This window comes from Monopterus albus, unplaced genomic scaffold (genome assembly GCF_001952655.1).
Source record: "Monopterus albus unplaced genomic scaffold, M_albus_1.0 scaffold253.1, whole genome shotgun sequence".
Classification (NCBI taxonomy): Eukaryota; Metazoa; Chordata; class Actinopteri; order Synbranchiformes; family Synbranchidae; genus Monopterus; species Monopterus albus.
In genome coordinates, this window is record NW_018128133.1 from 680,177 (window position 1) to 705,556 (window position 25,380).

General features: G+C 40.5%; 3 protein-coding genes across 6 annotated transcripts in view; 2 read left to right on the forward strand and 1 right to left on the reverse strand.

The window, feature by feature from the left end:
- Positions 1–25,380, reverse strand: part of LOC109972352 (mucin-2) — a 61,209-nt gene that overhangs the window by 33,446 nt on the left and 2,383 nt on the right. For 2 of the 3 annotated variants that reach the window (XM_020621140.1, XM_020621134.1), the window contains exons 2-3: positions 6,972–7,063; positions 6,669–6,705 (exon numbers count right to left, since the gene is read on the reverse strand). The gene's annotated coding sequence lies outside the window, so the exon portion shown is untranslated. Of the gene's footprint in view, positions 1–4,797; positions 4,845–6,668; positions 6,706–6,971; positions 7,064–25,380 lie in introns of those variants that run through there. The other variant, XM_020621139.1, reaches the window with a different exon arrangement.
- LOC109972353 (BCL2/adenovirus E1B 19 kDa protein-interacting protein 3) lies at positions 4,870–11,764 on the forward strand. Of its 2 annotated transcripts, none has more exons than XM_020621141.1 (6): positions 4,870–5,092; positions 7,424–7,574; positions 8,046–8,127; positions 8,674–8,747; positions 10,061–10,207; positions 11,073–11,764. In XM_020621141.1, exons 1-6 carry the CDS (start codon positions 5,050–5,052, stop codon positions 11,119–11,121), a joined length of 546 nt encoding a protein of 181 aa, XP_020476797.1. In that variant the 5' UTR covers positions 4,870–5,049; the 3' UTR covers positions 11,122–11,764. The 2 variants fall into 2 exon arrangements, with proteins under 2 accessions (XP_020476797.1, XP_020476798.1); XM_020621142.1 differs by having other exon boundaries at positions 10,061–10,202.
- Positions 19,113–25,380, forward strand: part of thbs4b (thrombospondin 4b) — a 15,050-nt gene continuing 8,782 nt past the window's right edge. Inside the window, 8 exon segments of the mRNA XM_020621143.1 lie at positions 19,113–19,191; positions 22,375–22,572; positions 23,106–23,356; positions 23,460–23,562; positions 23,712–23,794; positions 23,897–23,948; positions 24,064–24,215; positions 24,771–24,908. Of these exon segments, the coding sequence (XP_020476799.1) occupies positions 19,113–19,191; positions 22,375–22,572; positions 23,106–23,356; positions 23,460–23,562; positions 23,712–23,794; positions 23,897–23,948; positions 24,064–24,215; positions 24,771–24,908 (1,056 nt within the window).

Consider the following 25,380-nt stretch of genomic DNA (forward strand, 5'->3'; position numbering starts at 1 on the left):
TGGGGGTGCACATCTCTGAGGACCTCTCCTGGACCAACAACACCACATCACTGGCCAAGAAAGCTCAAACACGCCTCTACTTCCTCCGCAAACTGAGGAGAGCCAGCGCCCCACCCCACATCATGTGCGCCTTCTACCAAGGCACCATCACTGGCTGCATCACTGTGTGGTACGGAGCCTGTACTGCCTCCTGCAGAAGGACCCTGCAACGCCTAGTGAAAACAGCCAGCAAGATCATCGGTGCCCCTCTGCCTTCCCTTATGGACATCTTCTACACCTGCCTCACCCACAGAGCCATCAGCATTGCTGACACTTCCCACCCTGCACACTCCCACTTCAGACTCCTGCCTTTAGGGAGAAGGTATCGGAGTCTTCAGGCCCACCCCACCAGACTTACAAATAGCTTCATCCACCAGACTGTGAGGATGCTGAACACTGTCCATTACTTCCCCCCTCTTTGCCCCTGGACCGTAACCCACCACAGAACATAAAAAGATATAAAAAGACTGCCCCTGCTGTTGCACAAACTCAATACATTCCCCCTTTTTGTTATATTATAGGTAAATCTGCTGCTGACTGTTATGGAAACAAAAAAAACCTACTACTTCTGCTGTTTTACTGTCTGTTATGTTATGTGTAAATCTGCTGCTGACCTCTTTTTTTTTTTGCCGGGGTTTCTGCTGCTGTTGGTCATTTGCAATACCGTCCATGTATACCTCGTAAGCTATTTGCACCTCATCACCAACGCCCTGGTGATGGAGATCTGACAATTTCCTATTATTGTTTGCACTACTGTCACTGACTGTACACGGTTTTGAGTCACAGCTTATTGGCTGTACCGTTTAGATTTATCCTAATTATGTCAATCCAGTTCTTATTCTATTCTATTTTTATTCCTTTTTAGTTCCTAAATGTTATGGCACCCAATACTATGTATGTCTGTATGTCCTGCACATATGGTGAATTGACAATAAAATCCTTGAACCTTGAAAATATTCCATATAATACCTAAACAATTTTGCATATATAACACTTTTTGGTAAACCTAAACAATCTATTGTAATTAAGTACAACGGCTTTGCCATAAAATCTAGTTGCACAATGTTAAGAATGTTCAGTATTTGGAAACATTTTCAGACATGTAAATCTAATGATATGCTCCTTATTGAAGTCATAGTTAAAGGTGGTGTTAAACTGGAGAACATTATATTAAGAGGTGTGTCAAATGTTTTGCCTCCCTTTACAAACAATACACCGCTAACAATGACATCAATGCTAAAATATGATTTAGTTATCATCTCTATGATAGTAAAAAAAACAAAAACATGGTAGGCATCATAGACGAGTCTAAGTGCGAGTGTGACTAAAACACGATACCAATGACATACCTGGATAAATTCATATATACATATATATATTGCTGGTCTACATGTCCACATAAATCAGGGTTGCTACAGTATGTTATTTTGAGATCTTTGCCAGATGAACTAATACATAAACTAATCCAGATAAGTGCGGATCGGACCCAGGGATCGGCACCTGCAGCTGGACTGACACAGAGTGATGCATTGGTTGAAGGGGTGTTCAGGGTCATATGCTGCAATGAGCACTTTGCTTTACATGAGTGCCGTGACTTTGACATTTGTGAGAGTTGAAAGAGCAGTGATTTTCAGTGCATGTTGGAGACTGTCAGCATGGTGAAGCAGCAGATGGAGCAGTGGAGGATAATGAAAGGAGGACAGGCTCTATGAGGTTTCTAAACAGGTGGCACAGTCTGTCAGCTACAAAGAGAACCTTGAGTTTACAGATGACAAAGAGCTTCTGCTGGCAGTGTTTATAGGTGGCATTTAGTTTATTGTCCATTATATTCTGACAATGCTTGAAGCTGTCGACCATCTTCGCTGTCCCACTGGTGATTATAGTGGAGTTTTGTGAAGGTCAAGGCACCTCGAGAGAACTAAAAAATAGTTCTTCATAGTTTTAGAGATTTTAATGCGCAGACACAGTAACTGTCTGCACACTGCCTTGTGAAATGAAAATGTGAATTCCATTAGGCCACAATAAACCTCCTACTATTAGTGCTGATACATTCCCTAGATAGTATTTAAAAAATACTTTCTGCAATGTCCCTTTTAAAAACGTTATTAGTTTTGCCATGATAGTATTAGAGCTGTAAATAAATCCACTGTACTTACCGATATTGTATACTGCATAGGCTGGTACAGTAGCATCATCATTAAACCTCATTTTATTGGTGGTGTCAGTGTGCCTGGATGGAACATACTGAACATACTAATATGAAGACACTTCTTTAGCCATACTAGCAACATGGTTCTGGGGATGCCACAATTGGTAAGATTGAAAGGCCTACATCAAAAACTATTGGATTGATTACCATGACATTTTGTAAAAACATTCATAGGCCCAGAGACAGATGTTTATTGACTTTAGATTCTGCACCTAAGGTTGGCATTTATTTTTTTAAGATGAATGTCTCAATAACAATTGTATGGGTTGACATGAAATTTTATATGTTCCCCTCATGAAGATTTGTAACAACTGGGGATCCTGGGACTTCTAATCTAGTGCCATCACATCATGATGTGACATTCTGATCCATCAAAACTTTGGTTTATGACCAAATACCTGCAAAATGAATAAACTTTTTTTTTATCCAGCCTTTGTGATAATTTGTGAATGTTAGCATGTTGACATACTAAACTAAAATGGCAACCATGGGAAAATACACTAGTCCTAAATTACTAAGCATGTTAGCATAGTAACTCTAAATAGCATGTTGCCATTTTGGCATAAACATTTAGCACAAAGCTGTGTTGTGCCTGAGCCTCACAATGCTGCTAGCATGTCCACCAAAAGCACACCATGGATTTCACTTGCACACATTAATCATCCTCTGTGTCTGACCAGCTACAAAAAGTGAATTTTAAGCAGATCTTTTAATGTATGCTCAGATCAAGTCATCAATCATAGCTCAATACGGGGTTGTAGGATGGGCGGCATCTCTAATGGTGAGATCTAACTGTGGCCATTACCTGAAAAGGTTTTATTATTTTTCTATCTCACTTTCAAGCATGACAGATGAACAGAGGTGGGCAGTCATTTGCCGGCCCTGAGTACAGCTGGCAGTGCCCTCTTTGGTCTGAGCCAGGCTCAGGACATTGTCAAAGATCTTAAGTTCTTTTGATAAATGGAGAACTTTTCTTGCTTTATTTTTTGGCCGAGTAATGACTTTCTGTGTCTGTCCTCTTGTCACGAAGCAAAGCTGGAGGTCAGTAGAGAAATGCTGCTTGGCAACATAATAAATGGTTGAGAAGACAGACTGTGAAAGTAGAGCGGTTTCTGGCTGACGCCATGGACCACAAGACTCTAACAAGACAATGTATCATTCCTAACGCTCGATCTTCTTGACTGCATCAAATAACTCTTGGAAAGTTATTTACTAAAAAGTTCAGAGGGTCTAAACCAGCTGTAGTTCAATCAGTATGGGGTTATATGTGATGGTTATAACTAATACTAGTAAATAAAATTGCCTCAGGACACGGAGCTTCATGGATACTCCCTCCACCAGGTGGTGATGTTGTTCTTGAAGTATTAGGCAAAGTTGCATTACAATACACTTTCCAGATGGCTCAGGAAAGAATCAGTTACCCTCAAATGTTGTTCACTCACTCGACCCTGTTCACTGAAAGGTATCAGGGTAAAGGGGTAAATCCCTGTGATGATGAATAGTGATTTTACATGAGAGCATAGCACCCTCCTGTGTTATGGCTCTGCTTGCTGTTATGGCTACATTAATGAAATCCAGCACCAAGTCTGTGCACTGTTGATGTCACTGATGTCAAATGTCACAAAAATAGATGAATCATTGGCCACAGAGCTCATCTGATACAGATACAAACAGGAAAATGATGCGCTAATTCATTTAAAGGTGCTTAAATAAAGCAATGGGCTCTTACATCTTCTCCAGGTACATGATGCTAGTAAGTGATGATACAGCAACCATCCTGACATGCTCTGGTCCTTTTCACATTTCATCTGATGTTTTTGAGGTGCACATCAAAGCGTATTCTACTGCCTGTATACTGCCAGAGACGGGCGCTTTTTAAAAAATATTTTCTAGAGTTTGGGAATAACCCTAACCCAAAATGTAACTGCAATATGAATAATAATTTTATTAAAGTAAACATGACTGTTACTGTTAGTTACCAGAAACTATACAATACAACATTGCAAGATAAGGATACTAATTTGTGGGATATGTTATTGAAGACAGTGATGTCATGCATAACAATATACAGTATATATATATATAAATTTTTGCTTTTATATTTCTGTTTATTCTCTATTAGCGGGACACTTGATCTTTTAGATATAGTTAATCAGGTATACACTCTGGCCACCCCGGCCAGAGTCAGAATGTTTCCCTGCCCCTGCCTTGGAGGAAATAAGGGCGCAGCCAAATTTAACCAAACCGTGTATCTCATTTTTACACAGAATAAACAATTTGATTCCTAATAATTTATTACATCACAAAACTATGGATTTCATTTTCTTTTTTCAAATGTGCCACCCCTCTGTGAGTCTGTTCCCCAGCCTGGCCACGCCATACAAAATTTTCTAGATCAGATCCCATAACTTCATTTGAGCCTTCAGGTGCTTCGTTTGCCTACTTAACAAAGAAACCTGTGGTTAAGGGTCAAATCTCAGGGCACACACGCTCAGTGCTCTGTCGTGCATCTTTTTGTTGGTGTGTGTTTTTACCTGCTGAGTTCTCACCTTGTTTTGTTTACCTCCCAACACGTGGGAAGGGGAGGGGGGCTGGGAGAGGAGGGGAGGGGGTGGACTGGGAGGAGGGGAGGCGGATTATCGCTGCGTCGGTGCCCGGTGTCCTCTTGGGACCGCAACGAACACAAGAGTGATTGAGAGAATAGTGCACAGGACAGAAGCTCATTCGCATCTGCTCGTCCTCCTCCGTCAGTGTCAGCATCTTTCCAGGCTCTTCCTCCAACCAGAACCCAGCAGTCAGACATGTCTCTGTCCGACTCGCAGACACCAGAGGACGGACTCCACGGTGAGTGATGGTGGAGCATGGACCAGGCCGTTGTTTTGCTGTTATAGCGTGACATTTATTTATTTTTAAAGCCATAACGTAAACGATCCTTGCTATTGTAGCTATTAAACAACTGAGAGAAATCATCATTAAATCTGTTTTTGTGTGCACAGATTGATTTACAGTCTAATTTCACAATGCAACAATCTGGGTAAAACAACCTAAGCAATGACCCCATTCATTCACACAGTGTGTTTCCAGGTCTGATGTGCATTCAGTCACAGATGCGCACCAGTGGAAACATGACACTAACAGCATGTCAGGTGGTGAGCAGGTGTGAGAGGATGCCACAGAGAGAAGAAGGCAGTTTTTAGCTGTAACTGTGTAAATGGATTCCCTGACTCACCTGTTTGCTTGTTTGCCTGTTTTCTCGTAAGCCAATTAAGTTGTGGAGATTTCCAGACGCTTATACCTCCACTGTACCGTGCGCACTTTGCGTGGCACAGAGTTTGCTGGGTGAAACGTGCAATAATGTTACTGGGAGCAGGACACGGCGGGAGTGCATGAAAATGATCGGGGCGGAGAGGAGGACTCCCCAGGGTTAACACTCCCCGCCTTTCTGTCTAAAAACTCGGCCCTGAATTCAAGGTTGGTTTGACTTAAACTTTTTATAAGTTAGCCCGTGTTGCATATTGGTGACATAACATTTGTAGGAAACATAATAAACAGTACCCTGTTTGAGAGCATTCCAAGTTTCTCTCTGTTTTTGAACTAATTGCTACAAAATGAACTGTTAGCCTACTACCACTAGTCAGGTTTCCAGTAAAATCTGCAAAAGAAAAGGAAAATTAAATGTTCACCCACTTCTGTTATGTGATTATTGGGAGTAGTGGTGCTTATCCTTCAGTTAAGTACTATAAATTCACTGAAGAGGAAGTGGGCAGAATGTGACAAACACTGGAGAACCAAGGATGAAATGTAATGGAAATAAGGCACATGTAAACATTTCTGTTACACACATAATCTGATGTGTTCTAAATATTCATTATTTTTTCAATAAGTTTAGCAAGAAAATGGCAGAACATATAAATATGGAGAAAGCTAAAAAAATTTGGATTCTCCAGGGGTCTCACAGAAATAATAATAAAAAAAAAACACCCTGATCAAAAGACAAATACTGTACAAAACCCCTCATTCTAATAATTTGTGTGTGGTCCCTAAACTCGAAGCAGGCATTCATAACAAAAATTAATCTGTTGTGGTGTCTTTTAACATCCACATTACATAAAGCTGATTTGGCACCGGGACAGGTGAATGTGTACAGGACCATAGAAACTGATTTAATGCTGCAGAATGGCAAGAGATAAATCATGCAGCAAGGCAGTTGTTATGTCATAATTCCCCTCTGTAGAAAAATAACTAGGGCAATGGCACAGTCTCCCCTCTCTGTTCTCCCTCCCTCACACCCACCCTCCCTCCAGTTCCGTGCACACCCATGTCTCTACCCCCTCTGCTGCTGTTTGTATGATTACACAGTGGCATTAAACACTGGCAAAGTAAAAATCAGAGAGATCAGATGAAAGGGAAAGACACTTACTGTAGGAAGTCAGATGAGGTGTTGATAGAGAGAGATGCTGTGAGAATGGCAAGGGGAGGAAGGGAGAGGGTGAGTGGCTAATCTCTAATAGAAATAAGATCTTACATAAGCAAGTGTGTTGTCAGCCTGAGTTAGCCCTGCTCTACTGCTCAGCTGTGTGCACGCCACACACACCAGCGTGCATGTGCATACACGTGTACATCTCTTCCTGCTCATGTACCCAATGTGTGTCCATTCATTCATAAGCTGTGTGTGATGTCACACTCTCTGGCTCCCATTCTTTGAATGTGTATGTTTTTGTACCTGTCCAGCCAGATCTCCACCCTGAAGTCGTCATCTCTCAGGTCATCTGGTGTCGTTGCAGGACATCAACGGTGCTGCTTATAACTCACCATCTGTCAGGGCACAACAACACACATCTGTCCACTCCACATCAAAAAGAAAACAAATGTAACCCACATCTCTGTAGGGCTCTGTGAGATGGCTGGGATCAGTAAAACTGATCTGAAAAAACAAACAAACATATGAGCTAGATGCATCATTTTAGGTCACATAACAGGATTTAGGTGAGTTATATGAGGACAACCAAAGCTGGAGTGATCAGAAAAACCCCTCAATGTAATTTTAAAGTTTTTGTTCTCTTTCCTCTTTGGCTCATTACAGGTTGATATAGCTTACTGTACATCTACGAAGCTCTGCGGTTTGCTGTCTGAGCATCTTTGCGAACTATTCTACTCATTTTGTTTCCTCATCAGGCTCCTGGGTTGAGCTGGAGGAGCTGATTGCAGCCGTTAGCCGCAGGGAGAGTCTGACAAGGCCGCAGGACAGCATCTGCTCTGCCCTGCAGGGGGGGCTGGAGAGGATCCTTTTGGAGGCACAGCTTGAGTGTGAGAGGAGTAGAGACAGGTGATGGTGCAGATTGTTTGTGTTAATCTTTTTGTTTTGTTTTGTTTGGGGGTTCGGGGAGTTGAATGGCACAGCAAGGTGTAAAAATCAATTGCACACTAACGAGTTTCATTCTGTGCTCAGTGGAACTTTGCTTGTTTTTCACAGTATGTGTTACTTTTCTCCATCCTTCTTTGTTTTACAAACCCAAATCAGAAAAAGCTGGGACAGTATGTAAAATCAAAACTGAGACTAGTGATGTGTAAATCATCTGTGTCCTGTATTACACTGAAAACAATACAGCAGCACATTATTTGATGTGATGCCTCATCAATCTTATTTGTAAATAATTTGTGTCCTGAAACTATTTTCAGTTTTAATTTTGATTTTACATACTGTCCCAACTTTTCCTGATTTGTAACAGAGATGTAAATTTTTTTCAACTGTAGTCTGTGTCTTCATACAATGTGCACGTCTGTTTGTTGTCCATAGTCCTCCACAGGTGGTAACCCCACAGTCCACTGGTTCCCCAAGACCTTTGAGTGAGCAGGACAGCGACTGTGTCACCATTCAGGTATTTGCTGACCTACTGTACAGTATGTTGAATACGTCCATTCTTCTTTTTGTTACCTGCTGTGCAAACAGATGTGAGTGAAAAATACGCAGACATTTACTTTGGTTGTAGAAGGACCACACTGGCCACACTGAATGACATTTCTACATTTCATCATCATCATACATTTTTGCTGACTGTTTAGGAAAGCATAGACTAAGTGTTTATACTGATTCACAGCCAGCCACTCAAATTTCAGTTTAATTCAGTACATTCAGTACAAAAACAACTTGCAGATATGTGATACTTGCTTGAGAGAAATTCTCAATAGCAAGGACAAGTTTGCATTCATGTACTGTGGTTATTTTTTTTTTTTGCCAGAGTTATGTTTGTATTATATGGTACAACAAGTTAACAGGGACCATTTGAAGATACACATTGCTGGTGGGGTTGAAGATGCCCCGGCGTCTGAGTGTGCAGAGGTTGCTCACATCATAGTCTCTGTCCTGATGTTCTCGTTTTTTTTATACTATTTGCACATCATCTGATAATTTATGCATGTTGCAGGAGGAAGGTGAGCGGCGTGTGGACACCGATTGGGTCTGGGATTGGTCCAGTAGACCTGAAAATATGCCACCAAAGTAAAAGCAGTTACATTTTCATTTTAGTTATTTATGTTTGCTATAATATTTTACTGCATCCCTACATTACTAAAACCCTTTAAAATAAAATCAGTCAATCAATCAATAATTTATTATCCCTGAGGGGGAATTTGTTGTACAGCCAGTAGTAATCACATCCAACACAGATAACACAATGAAATAACACACACACACAAAAAATGAAATATGAATAGTACTAGCTTTGGACAACCTCACTAATGATTTTTTAAGGCTACAACCATTGCTTGGACAAAGGAACTTTTAAATCTTTTTGTTCAACATGTTGGGACTCTGTATGACCTGAGAGCACCATCTGAAACTCATTAAACAAAGAGTGACTCAGGTCTGCAAGAAATAATTTCACTTTCTTCAGGGTTCTGATCCTATAGAATTCACAGATATCAGTCAGGCCTGTTCCCACTAGCATTTTGCAGGCTTTTGTGATACTTCCAAAGATTTATTAGTGTTTTAAGGTTTAAAGAAATATTTAGTAATTTTAGACATCAGTTTTCTCTTAGCTTTATTGCCAAAAATTAGACAAGAAGATTGACACCACTGTCATGTTTGAGCTGAAAGCAGGAGGCGATTAGCTTAGCTTAGCATGAAGATGGAAAGCAGGGGAAAACAGCTAGCCTGCCTCTCTCTGACAACTTTGCCTACCAGCATGTTCAAGGCTCACTTATAACATGTTATATCTAGTTTTTCTTTTCAATTTATAGACAAACACACAGTTTTAAAAAAGTGGTTTTATGTATTTATTTTTAACAATAGCTGGATGCAGTGAGTGTTGTCATCATGGTGAAGTTGCCTGACAACCAGCAGAGACACTGGACTTGTTTGTGAAGACATAGTTACACTAAGTAACTCCTTTCAAATAAATATGTTTATGCAGTTTTTAATTTAAAAATATTCATCATTTTTGTTCCCGGTATTAGTTGGAAAACTAGATTTGTTTTACTTGCAAAACCCCACAAAACATTCAACATTAGTTGTAGTTTTTCTCTTCAGTTTGACTTTTGACAGCATGCTCCAACATCATGTTATAAATTTTGACAGATTTGAGCATTGAGAAACACATGAATCACCTCCATTTTTATTTCCACTGCAACACCTGACATTTGATCTTCTCCAGTACAGTAAGTCTGTTTGACAGGTAGTAATTCTTAATGGTCTCAGATTCTCAGGACTCTATTCTCTTGTGTTCTTATTACCCATTCATTTTCCCCCTTTCTGTTTTCCTTCACTTGCATCTCTGATCTCCTCGTCCTCCCCTCATTCTTTTCTCTCTGCAGAGAGTTTGTGTTTCAGCACCCAAAGCAGCAGGGTTCCCTCAGCATCAGGAAGACAGAGGTGATGAAGAAAAGAATCTTCTCCTCTGATGTTCTCCTTATTCTTGTTCCTTCACTTCTGGCTTCACACCTGCTCACACTTGGAGTTGGGTGAGACATGCACACACATGCATAGACTCACTTTTTTGCCATATTATATTTATATCTGTAGCAAATGCATTATAGTGCTGCAAGTGCTCGTTAAGTCCTGCCCCTGTTGCTTGCCAGGCTTTCTGCTCTTGCATGTCACATAAGCAGTTTAAATTTAATAATAGTGGGAGATTTACCCCTCAGAGTTCTTAATAATGTTGGAAACAATGGGTCCTTTATTTCAGACAGATATAGACAAGAGAAGCATTCACATTTCAAGCTGGCAGCCACTGATGCTGAAATGACAACTGACAACACCAGATTTTATCAGTTGTAGCTAAGCAGCTACAGTAATTAACATTAGCTCCATGAACTGGTTGAAAAAACATCTCTCATTGACTTTCATTATTTCCAGCTGTTCGGTTATGAAATGGGGATCTTGAAAAAGGGGTCTTAGATGTGTATCTGATGGCTACATACTGTACATACAGTAATATCACGTTACAAAACTGAGGTTAATGTTAACGTTACAATAAAAAAAGCTTTGAGGACTTAGATGTGTTTCACAAATGTAATGATATCTTGGGTAATGCAACATGTAAACTTTGACCAATTCAAATGAGAAGCAGGACTGCGATGCAAACATTTGCCTCATTTTTAACAGCATCCTGGACTTGCTTCCACATAGTGAGAAAATAATAAACTACTGGATTTGTAAATCTGTAACTCCTCAAACTTATCTACTTAGTAAGTGATTAATGATGTGATCATTAGCCTTCAAAAACTTGACCGTCCTCCTATGCCCAGTAATGATCGGTCACTGTTTGAGGGAGAGGTCTCTTGAAGGCTCAGTTATTAATTACTTCTCTCTCTTTTCTCATTTGAGGATCTACATAGGAAAGCACTTAGCTGCTTCCACAACTAGCACACTGTGACTTCGGCTGTTGGCCAGTTACCCCATTCACTATGAGTCTGGCCAGGAAGGTCACAGTCCGCCCTCTCTACAGCTCTAATTTGCCTCCTTCCTTTTTCGTCATGGGGCAGCCATCTGTACCTCTGTCTCTGTTCATCTGTATGTCTGTCTACCCAGCAACATTCTACAGTCTGTGCATGACATAGCGCCCGGGGAGTGGATGAATGCCAACCAATGAGTCAGACTGAGGTCACTTTTATTGTCCGGGAGAGTAACACTGATCTCAACCAGCTAAAGCATAATCAGAAAGGAGAGATTGCCCAGATACGAGAGAAAGAAAGGAAAGGAAGAGTTTTACCTAGCTAGAACAATAAATCCATTTGATAAGAGGAGATGAAAATGGTTAGTTGGGAAAAGTGTGTGCAGACAAAATGAGAAAGGTAGCATGTGGTAGACCTTTTGCCCAACCCTTGATAAATGTCTGTCATTTGTCAAAAGTAATGACTCTTTGTAAGACTGAGCTGCTAAATGTGGCTCTTGGGGGGTTTCTGCCCTCAAAATCTATCTAATCTAAAGAGCTATAGTTGGCTGAGTGAATGTAGGAGTGACTGGTTGTGATTTTTGTCCCAATTAAATATTTGACCTCCAACAAAGACAATCATGATCCCATTAAACTTACTCTACAAAACATCAATGTGCCTCCTGGGTCTTTTGTTCTTCTCTTCCATGCTCATCCTGGCAGTATTCAGTGGAAGCATGTGTGTTTTTGGAATAAATGCATTGAAAGTGGAGCAATTTCAGCTAGAAAAGCATAAAGATTTGCTGAAATAAGCTTAAGCCAGTAATTTATATTGTATGTGTACAACATGTTTTCAGTTTTGGGCTGTTGCTGTCTGGAGATTATTTGTAGGTAATTACACAAAACAAAAAGGAAACACTTCTACAGCCTACTGTGCTGTTAATAGTCTGAAAATTAACCACAACATCTGTTTAAAATGTTTCCCCTTTTCCATATGAGGAAAAGCACTGCAAATCACTCTGCTGATTTGTCCCTGTCCCGATAAGGTCTTTGGTGAGCACTTTACTCACATATTTTATACACATTCTCCACCAGTGACGATGACTCTTCCTCATCTTACTCAGAGCTCTTGCAAAAATTTTATGATGTCACACTAGCCTGTTTCTTTCCATCTGCCTTTGTCATTGCTTACCTCACAAACATCTTTCCTTTCTCTGGATTTTTAACAAGCTGCTTCTTTGACCAATCGAGAATTTGACAATTTATTGCTTTCTCATAAACCAGAAATGTGTTTCCTCTTTGCATCTTGGGAAAATAGTTAGCTAAGATCTTGAATGGAGAGCCTGCAAAGCACATTGAGTTATTCCAGCACTGCCTTGGACATAAACATGCCCATTTGTTGTCCGGCCTGACCAAGCTCAGTAGGTTTATGAGCCATTAGCAGAGTGTTTGATGTGTGAGGCCCTGCTGAGCTCATTAAGCTACCTCTAGAAACAATATGCTGACAGTGCAAGAACAAGCCGACCCTGGCAGAACACAACACCTGGTTTCCATTTGAGAGGGGTTCCTAATATTCTGACCCTCTCATATATGTAGCTGGGGAGGACAAAAACATAGAGACAACTCTGAACATGATGTAGGTCAGTACAACACCACCTTAAACCTCATATAATAATCATATATACCTGTATATACAAAATCACAACCTCAATAATAAACATATAATTTATACATTTATGGCAATTTCACCAAAAACTGAAACATTTTGAGTTTCACAAACTCAGATGTTATGGCAGACGTGTTGCACTGAAGTGCATGCAATTGTACAGGTGTACCTAATAAAGTGGCTGGTGAGTGTATAAAAGAGAAAACACAGACAAACAATGAAACATCCACAACAACCACCCAACTGTCATCTTCCTGGTTCAGTTTTGAACCATATACTGCTGACTGCACCCCACCTATGAAAATGTCTCTTCTCCAAGTAGATTTAGCTGCTTGACATGTTCACTATCAAGCATTTAAGTAATTATGTTTCTACCAGTAATACTAGCTAATGCTAGTGGTTCTCAGAAGAAAAATAGTGCCAGATTTATTGACTAAATGCATCCACAGTCGCATTTAAAATTAGACAATAAGTGGCAGACATCCAGGCCAGAACACAGATACTACTGTACAGTATCTTTATCAAGCCACCTCAGAATGCTTAGAAGACTACTTTAGCTGATAAGACTGGTCTAAAATATCTTTAGCTTTTGTTGACTAAAACAAACAATTATCAAATTACTAACATATTACCAACCCTAACCTACCGTTTATCTAAAGAATAAGTAAATTGAATTACATAACTATTGGCTTGTTTACAACCTGTCCAATTATTTCTGCCCCATCACATGGCAATCTTGCATTGTTACTGATTACAGTGTTAGTATAACAAGATAAATGACAACAAAACAGGAGCTGAGTTGCAATAGACTAGAATTATTCTGGCCTGTGGAATGTCCCTGATTCAACACCACCTCTTGTCTACCATTTATCCCCAGCTTGGGGCAAACAGGCAGCCACAGGTGGGGCGGGCTGTTGTAAATCATGTTCTCAGACGGTTATATGCCTGATTGTTGTGAACCTTAGTAGGGGACTGTGCTAAGATCTGTCGACCCTGTAATATCCTCCCAGAACAGGCTACAATTTCCTAAATGCCATATGTGGTTTTCCACAGACCTTTCAGATGCATACATGCAGAATAGGATAAGCCTGAGCATTTGGCGTTATAAAAGAAAGTATAAATCCTATCCTTCTGTTTTGTCTTTTCTAACTGTTGGAGGTAGAGAAGACTGAGGCTGAGACAGAATGTGGAAGAAACCTGATCATTTCCTGGGCTGAACTTTAGAAATCAGACATCTGTCTCTCTGGGAAATGCATTATCTTCCTGCTCCTATAGTGCTAGACAGGAAATAGTTCAGCCTCAAAGAATCTGGATGTAACAAAGGAACATAGTTAAACTGGCACAACATCTGCGTCTTAACATTCAAACAAGGTCACCTCCATCTCAAGTAACTTCACTTTACCACATGAGGCCCACTCCCCCCTCTTGAACCATTTATTATGAGAAATAGTAGGTAATGATTCCACATGATTGACATACCCTCACTTAAAAATCAGACACACAACAGCGTACAGCTTACCAGAGCAGCACACTAAAACCTTTTTGTTCACATTCTGTGAACTCAAATATGCTCATGCAGAATAAATATGTTTATCTCCGATATTTAATATTTGCTTCAGTAAATACAGAATTAAAGTTTGGAGGGGAAATCAGTGTCTCCTCAGATCTGACAATGAATACCCTGCTGGAAACATTTTCTCACGGAGATTCTTGCATTTTTTACACCCTCTGTCACTTTTGACAGCACAGCAGTGATTTGACTAATCAGCCTAATATCTGACAAAGCATGGAAGTGAAACCGGGAGAGTGAAAGAAGTTCCTACAAGAATGATTTGTTGAGATGGGTTTTTTTCCTGTCATATGCCCGAACATGTGCACATCATCTTGTATCTGCTGTGCCAGATTACACACCAAGAAGGGGCAATAATTGCTTCCATGTGCTGTCCTCACTCTCCTCGGCTTGTGTACACTCCGTTGTTGTTTTCATACCAGTCAATCATTGCTGGGTGAGCATGGCACAGACATGGATGTGAACTGTGTTGTGTCTGAACAAACGAACCAGTGTGCTCTCCCACCTTGTGAGCTTTTTCCCACCACAGAGCAGGCCTTTCTAGCATAAACATGTTCAGTTTCAATGTGCCATAAGTATGATGGATTAATGAGAGCCCCTGGAATAAGTCATAACGGAGCACAATGCAGCGCTGTCTGCTGTGTAAACAAGCTGCTCACCAAACTGTAGGTGTGTTTTGTCCTCACATCCTGAAGCATTTGTTTGATATATGTTTTGCTATGCTACAACAAAGGAACATGTTGAGCTGTGTGAAACGGGACATGCATTTTTCATATTTTAAAAGCGTTTGTAGGTTTATAATAGAAGCTGAAGACAGGAAACAAAGCTAAAGCTGCCAGTGATCAGCTTCCAAAATGTGCATCATTATCCACATATATAACAATTATCATCCACCTTAGTTTATTCAAGGAGCTGTTTGAACTAGTTATTTTCTAGCATTACTTGTCCTGAAGCGTTTTCACAGGATGTAAGGCTGTACTTAAAAACACTGGTGCTCAAATGCTAAGATGAATATTTGTATTCATAGTCTTGTTTATTCCAATATAAAACGTGCTGTTGTTCTACTTTCCAGACACAACTCATGGAAGTTATTAAGAACATGATATTACTGTATATGTTGAAAAAACACATTTGGTCCACAGCCATGCTAGCAGCTCTGTAATGTTGTCCTTTGATGGTACCTTGAGCTAAATCTTTTTCAGTATGTTTAGCTTAGTATTTTAACAGACTAACATTTACTTCTTAACCCTAAACACAAAGCACAGCTGCAGCTGATGGGAATGTCATTAATTTTGCCATTATTCATTATTGGAAGAGTTGAAATTTAGACCTGATGAAAGCAGTAGATAAAAAGTTAAGGGATCACCAAAGTTATTAATTCATCCTGAGAAGAACATCTGAAACAAATTTAGTGGCAATCCAACAGTTGTCAAGAACTTCCACACAAGCCAGAAAAATGAGACAAGGATGCACTGGATGTGTTTCTATGAAAAAACAGACAGAGCTGGGGAGCTGGGTGTTGCGCATTGTGATCCACAGCAGTCTCCATCTACAGTATGAGGGGCGTAGGTAGGTGTAGGTGAGACACGCACTGAGATGGAGTGAGTGAGTGTGAACACATCCAGCTGGTCTAAGTGACTGAAGAAGCAGCTGGATAGTCGTGAGATGGTTTGAGGATGAACTCAGCTTCCACATGGCAAAACGATCACCCACAGTGTCTACTGGCGGCTTCATGAAGACCTTCATTACGTACCCTTGCATAATATTGAGAAATTTAGTGAGACACTGAAACCGCATTGTTGTTTTAGAAACGGTATGTTCCCCCGTCACAGTGAGGCTATTCTGAGAATACCTCTACGCACCTATCATCAGTCTTCTAATGTTACAGCCATGTTTTTCCAGAAGAGCTGTTCAGGTTTATGTTACAGTGTCGACAACTGAGACCATTTTGAGTGATTTTACAGATATGAAGGCGGGAATTTGGTCACTTAGATGTACTTGAAAAAAAAAAATATAGTAATGGTTTTATCCGTTTCCTGTTATTTCCCAAATTTGGTTCTAATTTGGTCTTTTTATTTTACACAACCCAGACTAGTAGTTAAACAAATATGTTTGCATCAGCTTTGGTTTGATAACTCAAGATCAAGGACTAAATAAATCTACATTTGTATTCGCAGTGCTTCATTATAAAAACCTTCTGTTCCCTTTTAGCTGAGAGTAAATGTTCTGATTAATGTTGAATCTGTAACATTTGATGTATAATTTGTCTTCATGCCATCAGCGCCGTGTTAGACGATTCCAGGAAACTCAGCCACTTTATCCACCGTGGCGTACCGATTTGGCTCAAGAGTCTGCACTTTAAAGTGCTGCAGGATGTGGGTACGTTTCTAAAGGCTCTGCCTTGAATTCAGAGTTACAGTCTGTCTAATATCAGAAATTCTGCCAGTTTATGCTGTAATTTTGGGTTTGGAGTGAGTCTCCCCTACCAGACTGAGGTGAGGTTTTGATAGATGCAGCACATTTACTGAGGTGTTGGGTCAGACCCCTTGGACTTGCTGACTAGCTAGTGTTATGTAAGTTCATCAGGTAAGAGTGCAGAGCTTATAAGATTTAGCATCCCACAGTGTAATGAGTACCTAAACACTCAGAGCAGGACCAAAGAGACTTGTGGTCACCTCTTGCTGTGGTTTGCTTTGTTGTAAAAGTCTGTGTCCATTCCTGAAACACACAAGTACTGATGTAAGTCATTTTATGAAGGGACATCTTGTGAAGAGGAACCTTTACTTGGTTGATTTAATTATCATTTTTGTTAATATTCACTGGCATAAATATTTGTCTCACTCAGTCATCATCGTTAAGTCTTTTTAATTTTGCCAGAAAATGTTGCTTTGATGACAAAAATGATAGATTAATATCTACCAATAGAACAAAACCATAGAATATGTAAGTACAGAAAGGCTCAATACATTAACAATAGTAACAATGAGTGTAGTTCATAAGTAAATCATATACATGGACAAATGGATCTAATTAGTTTGATAAATGATCTTAAGATTATCAACTGGAAGAAGAAGAAGAGCACAAATTTGATGATTGATGAGAATGAATACTATTAATAGAATAGATGCAAGTCATGTATGTTATTTCAATGCATGTCTTGTTTTCCTTTCTGGCACAAATGCTAATTGTCAGACCTCCTCAGAGAACACAAACATCCCTTAAACTGTACACGGCATAAAACCACTATTTCAGGTCAGCCGCCTATTACTCATTGCTAACAGTATATTTTGTTGTCACTGTGGTAACAGCAATGTCGTCATTTTTGGTGTCTGTTACAAACTACCCATACGAGGAGCCATGAGTGTGAATAGCAGTGTCTCAGGATTTGATCAAATCCATAGCACAAATAGTCAGGAGATGATGTCAGACACATTTGGGGTTTGGTTTTATCTTTGGTTTTATCACTGTCTGACCTCATCTACCACACCATGACGTGACTCAGCCTGGGTCCTCCAGCAGGCTATGTGGTCTAGCGGGCTCCTGGCCGCAGCTACCAACCATTGCATAGTGGTCTGTGGGGATTTCTGTGATCCAGAACCCAAAATGTTTGCAATGGATTATTCTGGAAACCCATTAAGGGACTGATAAATTCTGGGTGTCCTGTTGCTGAGTCTATATCAGTACAGAACAGATGACCAGAGCAGCTGTAAACAAACTAACCACAGGGAATACCTGTGGTAGACATACGGAAACCGTGACTCATTTGCTGCTGCTTGTTGCTATAGATACTTGCGTTTATCCTTGTAAGTGGGACCATCATCTTGTAGCCACTGAGACTTGGCTTTTACTGTATTAGTGCAGGATTCAAACATCATTAATGGGCATTTTATTTTGTTTGTTTTTTTAATTTTTTTGCCTTAGTAGTAGTTACTTGTCTGTGGAATAAGGCTTGAGGATTTTAAATATGAGATGCAACAAGCAAAGAGAGGGGGAAAAACAAGCATCATTTAGACCTTAATCTCAAGAGACTCATGGTGCCAGACATGCTGACGACCTGGAGGCTGAGTGAGCCAGCAGCTTGTCTCAAGCTCTGTTGGCCGGTTAACATGGCTTGTTAAGACATGGGCTCATTTCCTCACTTTTCCTTGGAGATGGAGGGGGAAGCAAGGGTACATGTGAAAAGTGTCACATCTGATCCCTGGAAGGAAAGCATAAGAATCTACCTATGTTCCAGACAGAGTCTGAAACAAGTGCTAAAAATCAAGTTGCACGAGATAGGAAAGACATTTTTATAAATTCACAGCATGAACTCATGAATTTAAAAATATTCCAGTTTGGGAAAAAACATGACTTCTGTCACCAAACATGGGTTCCTGGACTGGGCTAGAAGCTGCTCATATACTGCACACTGGTGCAAGGGCCTTTGAAGCAGCAGTGCAATAGTTTCCCCAGGTCACTCCTTCTGAGGAAGGTCTTAAAAAGCAGGTTCTGGCCCTCACGCTCCTCCCTTACAAAGACTCCTGCAACCCTGCCTTCACTTTCACACACCAGTTCAGACCCACACACATACACAAACTGTGAGCAGCTACTATTAGGCTAAACAGAACAGTCTTGTGTCAGCTCGGATTCAAAAAGGAAGCAAGGACACAAATGCACCACTCACAGCAGGCGCAGACATACGGGGAATTTGCCACAGTATCACATACTGATAAGTCAATCCAGAGAAATTGCTGATCTGCGACCAGTTGGAAGGAAAACATGAGTGTGTGGACAGCCCTGATTCTGGTCTCGCAGCTGCTGTTAAACCTGTGCTTACATGTGGAAGCTGAGAATTTGGGTAAGTGTTCTTTAAAGTGTTTTAGCTTGTTTTTCATTGCAGTTATTCAAATGTCATGACAGTTTTTAATAAAGCCAAGTATTTGACCAAGTGGGATTTGTTGGGTTTTTCTCTATAATATTGTAATAAGGTCTAGACCTTACTACAGTATGTAAAGTGTCCTAAGATGTTGGGACTTGGAGCTATACAAATAAAACTCTATTGAATTTAATTGAACTGAATTAAATGCATCCTATTGATTGATGACTGCAGCAGCTCTGGTTGCTCTTGCAGTTGGCAAAAGAAACTGAAAATAATTGTTTTAGGTTTTCTGTTTAAATTTTAGCACACACACAAAGAAAGATGTCTTTGATTTTATTTGAATACTTCATTTTTATGACATCCTGCCTGTGATGCAATCCTCAGTTTTCATTATCTGTCAAAAAAGATTTAATGGCCTCACCGCTGGGTGTTTTAAAGCACTGTGTAGTTCAGTGGGTAATGGATAAAGCAGACACTGTGAAAGAGAATATCCTATGCAGACCCGACAAACACAAAGGATTAGACATGGTCTGTGTTTCTCACTGAGGTACGAATAAAGTAAGAAATATCCCCATCATTTGTAAAACACGTGTTTATGGCAGGAGGAAGACTAAGATAAAGCATAGAAGTAGATGGATTTTAAATCCACCATCATCACTTTCTGCTGAAGCAATGTCACCCTGTGTTTTTATATCTGCCTGGACAGATCTGCTTGTTTACAGGAGGTCCAGCTTTCTGGCTCGTATTAATTCACACACTGTCCAAGCTAGGTCATACACATGGGAATAATCAGAGATGATCTGTGCATAGTATCAAACTTCGAGTCACACATACACACAGACTGTTTCTCACTGACACATACTTTGTTCAAGGTCACACACAACCCTGAGCTGCAGACGACTTGTGGAAATATTGATGTTTATAGTTTATCAGCTTCTTTCAAATAACCCCAGTTGATTAATGGCGTACCTTTATAACACCCATTAATCCCTACAATCTTTTGGCAATAGCTGCCTGATGCTGTGCATTAAACAAGCTCAGATTAATGGAGTTCATCATCTATCATTTCCCTTGCAAATGGCTCATTGTCTGCATGACTGGAATCCACCATGTTCAAAAGGAGGGAGACCAATTTAAAGCTGTGATAAATAAGATTTTAGCAGCAAAAACAGTCTTCTATCTCAGTAAAGGTTATGGCAGTTATTGATCACTGATTAATGATCAGTATTAATGTCTGGGGGATGACTTCACTGGGGGAAAACTCACATTCTACTCTGGGCACCAAAACTCCCTGCTCAGGGGCAACATGTATCTTTAAAGATTTAACTGACTTTTTTTATAAAATGTATCAGATGACAATGAAAACAATGTGCCAGTACGAAAAGGGTCGCTTGAAGTATAAACCAACAGGGAATTATGACTTGAATCTTCAGCTGCCCTTGGTTTCACTGAGCTTTATACAGTAGTGACTTTCAGCTAATTTGTTTGCTGTCCACCCACAACTTTACTGTTTTGCTTCACTCTCGCTGGTCACAGAGTTTTCTCCTGTAGCAGGCAGCAAAAAACCTCACTGTGCACTACCTACTCAGCACCGAATGGCAGACAGACACCAGTAAAGACTGGCTGGTGAATATATTGGAGCATTTAGTAGCTAAAGAGCCAGATATTTCCCTCAGACGTTGGTAGAACCCCAAACCAGAGCTATAGGATTATGAATATTGGCCTTCAACAGGTTGCTGGAAACACATGATGCTTTTACTCTTCAGCTGCTGTTATGTGCAAATAAGCAACTGTTTGCCAATAGATTTGCCACATCAACTCACAATATATTGGATCCATGCTCCTATTATTATAGGTCCTTCATCACATGTTGTGGTTTACCTCTAAACACAAAAAATAAATGACAGCTTTTTAAAATCAATCCCTCAAGTGTGAAGCATTTGTTAAGCACTAAAATGAAGAATGCCAACCGTTTGTAGATACTTTATCTATTCCCTGACAGATTTAAATGCTGGAGTTAAGAAGAGGACAAGGCACTTGATTACTTTATGGCTTTCAGCTGAGCTAGTTTTATGAAGCTTGAAATCGGAGGTTAATCAGAGGGTAAGATGAAACACTTTCTCAGGATCTCTGGTGTGCAACAACCCTGACCCCCACAAAGCCCTCTGTCCAGAACAGCCCAACTGTGTGTTTTATGAGCAAGCATGTGTCTTTGTGTTGTTACAGTCACTCTAGAAATGTGACACGTGTGCAATGAGGTTCATTGTTTGGATTTTTGTCAATTTAATGGACCAGTAACACTGAGTCACAAAGAGAATTATCAAGACTTATCAGGTGATGTTGGCAATCCTGAAGACAATAGAGTCATCTGATTTCTGGTGAAAACACCATGTATGCAGGCTTTTTCGGTACCTTAGTCACATTTAACTACACACATTTTTAAAATCCCTCCTGTTGTGCTGAAATACACTATTTGCCAGATGAAACTCAAGGGACCACGGGCAAAGGAGAGAGAGAGAGATAAAAGCAAGGAGCATTTTCATCTGGGGATCATGCTTTCTAATCTTGGCTTACCGTGGCAAGTCTCCAGGAGCATTTGGGAGCAATTTTGCTCCTTTACAATAAAGGATCTAACAGACTGCATCTAGGGTGCTTGTGTATTCATGATGTGTGCAGATGGTGGACTAGAAATTCACCACACATCTTCATGTGATCTGCCGAGCTCCCAAATCGCTTTATTAAAGGAAGACATGAGCCTAGGTGTAGCCAGCCTTGCTGGCATTTTACTCCCACTAAACAGTCCGTCAGTAAATATGTCTAAATTATGCTATTCCTCTGTCTGTGAGAACAACGAGCATTTTTAATACAGATCTAACAAATTCATTTTTTTAAAAGCGTCGGTTACATTACAGAGCTCTGAGTTACTTAGAAATCCACCTGCTTGTAATTTTTCTGAGCCAACTTTGCCTGCCAAGTTCGTTCTGACTGAATGACACAGCGTCTCACAAGAGCAACAAACACTGGGTCAACATCATCAGCATCTCCTTGTCAACTCAGGATGTGTTTACGATGAGACCATGAGTGCAGGTTGTAAATATTCATATCTCATCATCCATTACTCATGTGTTTTTCTGCGTCTCACTTTCCCATCCTTGTCAATAGTCTATGATCTGCTCACCTCGCCTGATTGCGTGCCAGACCTGCTGCAGGGGGGTCTGGCTGAGCAAAGGGTGAATGAGGCTTTCATCCTAACCTCCTTCAAGTTGCAACCCAAGACCGGAACCACATTGTTTGGCCTGTACAACCCGAGGGACAACAGCAAGCACTTTGAGTTTACTGTGATGGGGAAGCTCAACAAAGGTAGGAGAGTATGAAAGAGTCTCTGGTAGGTTAAAGCTGCCCAGATCAATATTTTATATTAAGAATGGGTTAAATGATTGTATGTAATGTGAACAGGATCATCATTTAATGATGCATCCGCAGAGAATTATTACATGATTCTACAATTCCCCACAGCTCAGAGCACTTTACCTTCTTTCAGCTTAGCACAATTTCACTGTTTTGGTTCACTCTCACTGCTTTCATCAACTTTGTTTCAGCCAAAGCAGATAGATATTTTAGCAAAAAGCTCTGATGCATCCTCAGAAAAAAACATTAAACAAAGTTAGCACTAGCTGGTGAGTGTAGTGAAGAATCTAGCAGCTGAAGAGCCCAGTATCTCCCTCAGGATTGAGAGGAGACATAAACAGAGCTAAAAGGAGAGAGGTCGCATAGCCACTAATATGTCTGTGCCATAGATCCTTAGTCTTGTAATTTGTATGAATAAATCCTTTCTCTTTGTTCCCTATTCTTTGTTAGCAATGCTTCCCTTTCTCTGGTCTGTCCTCTCATAGCTGTGCTACGCTACCTGCGGAATGACAATAGGCTGAGCTCAGTAACCTTCAACAACATGGTACTGGCAGACGGCCAACAACACCGACTATTGTTCCACCTGAAGGGGCTGCAGCAGCAGGGGCCAGGCGGGATCGACCTGCATCTGGACTGCAGGTTGGTGGAAACGGTCACAGATCTCCCTGCTGCCTTCCAGGGTTTGCCAGCAGGCTATGGTATGGTGGAGCTAAAGACCATGCAAGCCAGAGAGCAGGTGAACCATCACTTACAGTATTTCATACAATAATAAATATGCATCTGGCTCAGTAGTTTCCAACTGACTTAGTTGTCTGTTTTGATTTGTTGTATTCCAACAGGAGAGTTTAGATGAGCTAAAACTGGTGGTTGGAGACTCATTTGAGAATGTTGCTTCATTACAAAACTGCCATTTCCAACAGAGGGACTCTGTCCAAACTCTGGGTAAGATCCTTTCTGGGCAAGAAAATGTCCACAGAGACAGCCAAACAATCCCAGCGGTAGGAAAACAACATTCAGAGTCTGTCAGTGTCGGTGTCAGGCTCAGAGAATCCACCTCTGCTACACTCATACAAACTGCCTCCTTCTTCTAGGGGTCAACACAAAACAGCTGTCCAATCAAATGCTGGAGTTAACTAAGGTGATAAATGAGCTGAAAGATGTCCTCATTCAGCAGGTAAACACCTCTAACAGTTCCTCTGAGGCCACTTTATCTCTTCTTCCTCACTCCTGACCTCCTGTCTGCCTCTAAACCTGTTTATGCTCGACCCGTTTGTAGGTCAAAGAGACCTCATTTCTCAGAAATACCATCTCAGAGTGTCAGGCCTGTGGTAAGATCATTTCTAATTATAGTCACGACACACCTCTAAATACAGCACTTGACTATTTTTGGATGGTAATGAAACTGCAGAAGATAAAAATATGCTTTTCCTTTATTATTTTAAGATTTGGGTGGAAAAGAGATCGTAAAACCACGGTGTGCCCCAGGTGTCTGTTTCCGTGATCATATGTGTGTAGAGACAGTGGATGGTGTTGAGTGTGGACCCTGTCCTGATGGATACACAGGGGATGGCTTCAATTGTGATGATGTGGATGAGGTAAGACTCAATGTGTTTGTGAGAATCTGTAAGTGTTTAAGTCCTGGCTGCAGCGTGACCATGGCCCTGGTTCAGCCATCCTTAATCTCTTGTATTTTGGGGCTAGAACTTGGATTTTTATTATTATTTGAATCATTCAGAACTGGGAGTTTCAGGCCTCAAAGGTCTATGACAAATCTTATAAACTGGTTTCACCAAGTTTTTGGGAGTTAGACAAAGAATAGATAATGTAATTATGTCCTGGCACACAGGGGCTAAAGGCACCTCAGAAGTTAATATGGTTTAGCGACCAAAGCCACAGGTAAGGGTAAAGCTCTGGGAATTAAGGAAATATAAGGAATGACTGCTGCAAAGTGAGGTCTTTAAGGAATGGAGTTGTGTCTGTGTGTGTTTGCCTCTATGTCTTTTTGGGTTTGCTCTGACCGCTTTTCTAAGGACTGGCCCCTTCAGCATTCTCTTTTTTGCATGAGCAAAAGTGTCATGAAACCTAAAGGCTTCTGGAGAAGTCCAGTGAGAACCACATCTTCAACAGAGCTTATGTCCTCCTTTCTGCAGTGCCAGTTTAACCCCTGCTTCCCTGGAGTGAAGTGTGTGAACACTGCCCCGGGCTTTCGCTGTGATGCCTGTCCACTGGGCTACATTGGCTTGCCAGTGCAGGGTGTGGGTATTTTGTTTGCCCAGACCAACAAACAGGTAAGAGCAGACAAAATAATGAGGACACAAAACCAAAATGGGAATAGAATAAAAAAAGGCATGTGTGCAAATTATAGCATATATGAAATGAGACACACACCAAAACCTTTCCCAATAAGTTGTTTCTCCAAAACGATACAAAAATTTTTTTTACTGTAGATTATAACAACAACAAAATGTGGATGCAGAACATCCACAGAGATAAAATGTCTTTTTGATATGTGGGTCACGCTCATACAGTGGGTACGGAAAGTATTCAGACCCCCTTAAATTTCTCACTCTTTGTTATATTGCAGCCATATGCTAAAATCATTTAAGTTCATTTTTTTCCTCATTAATGTACACACAGCACCCCATATTGACAGAAAAACACAGAATTTGACATTTTTGCAGATTTATTAAAAAAGAAAAACTGAAATATCACATGGTCATAAGTATTCAGACCCTTTGCTCAGTATTTAGTAGAAGCACC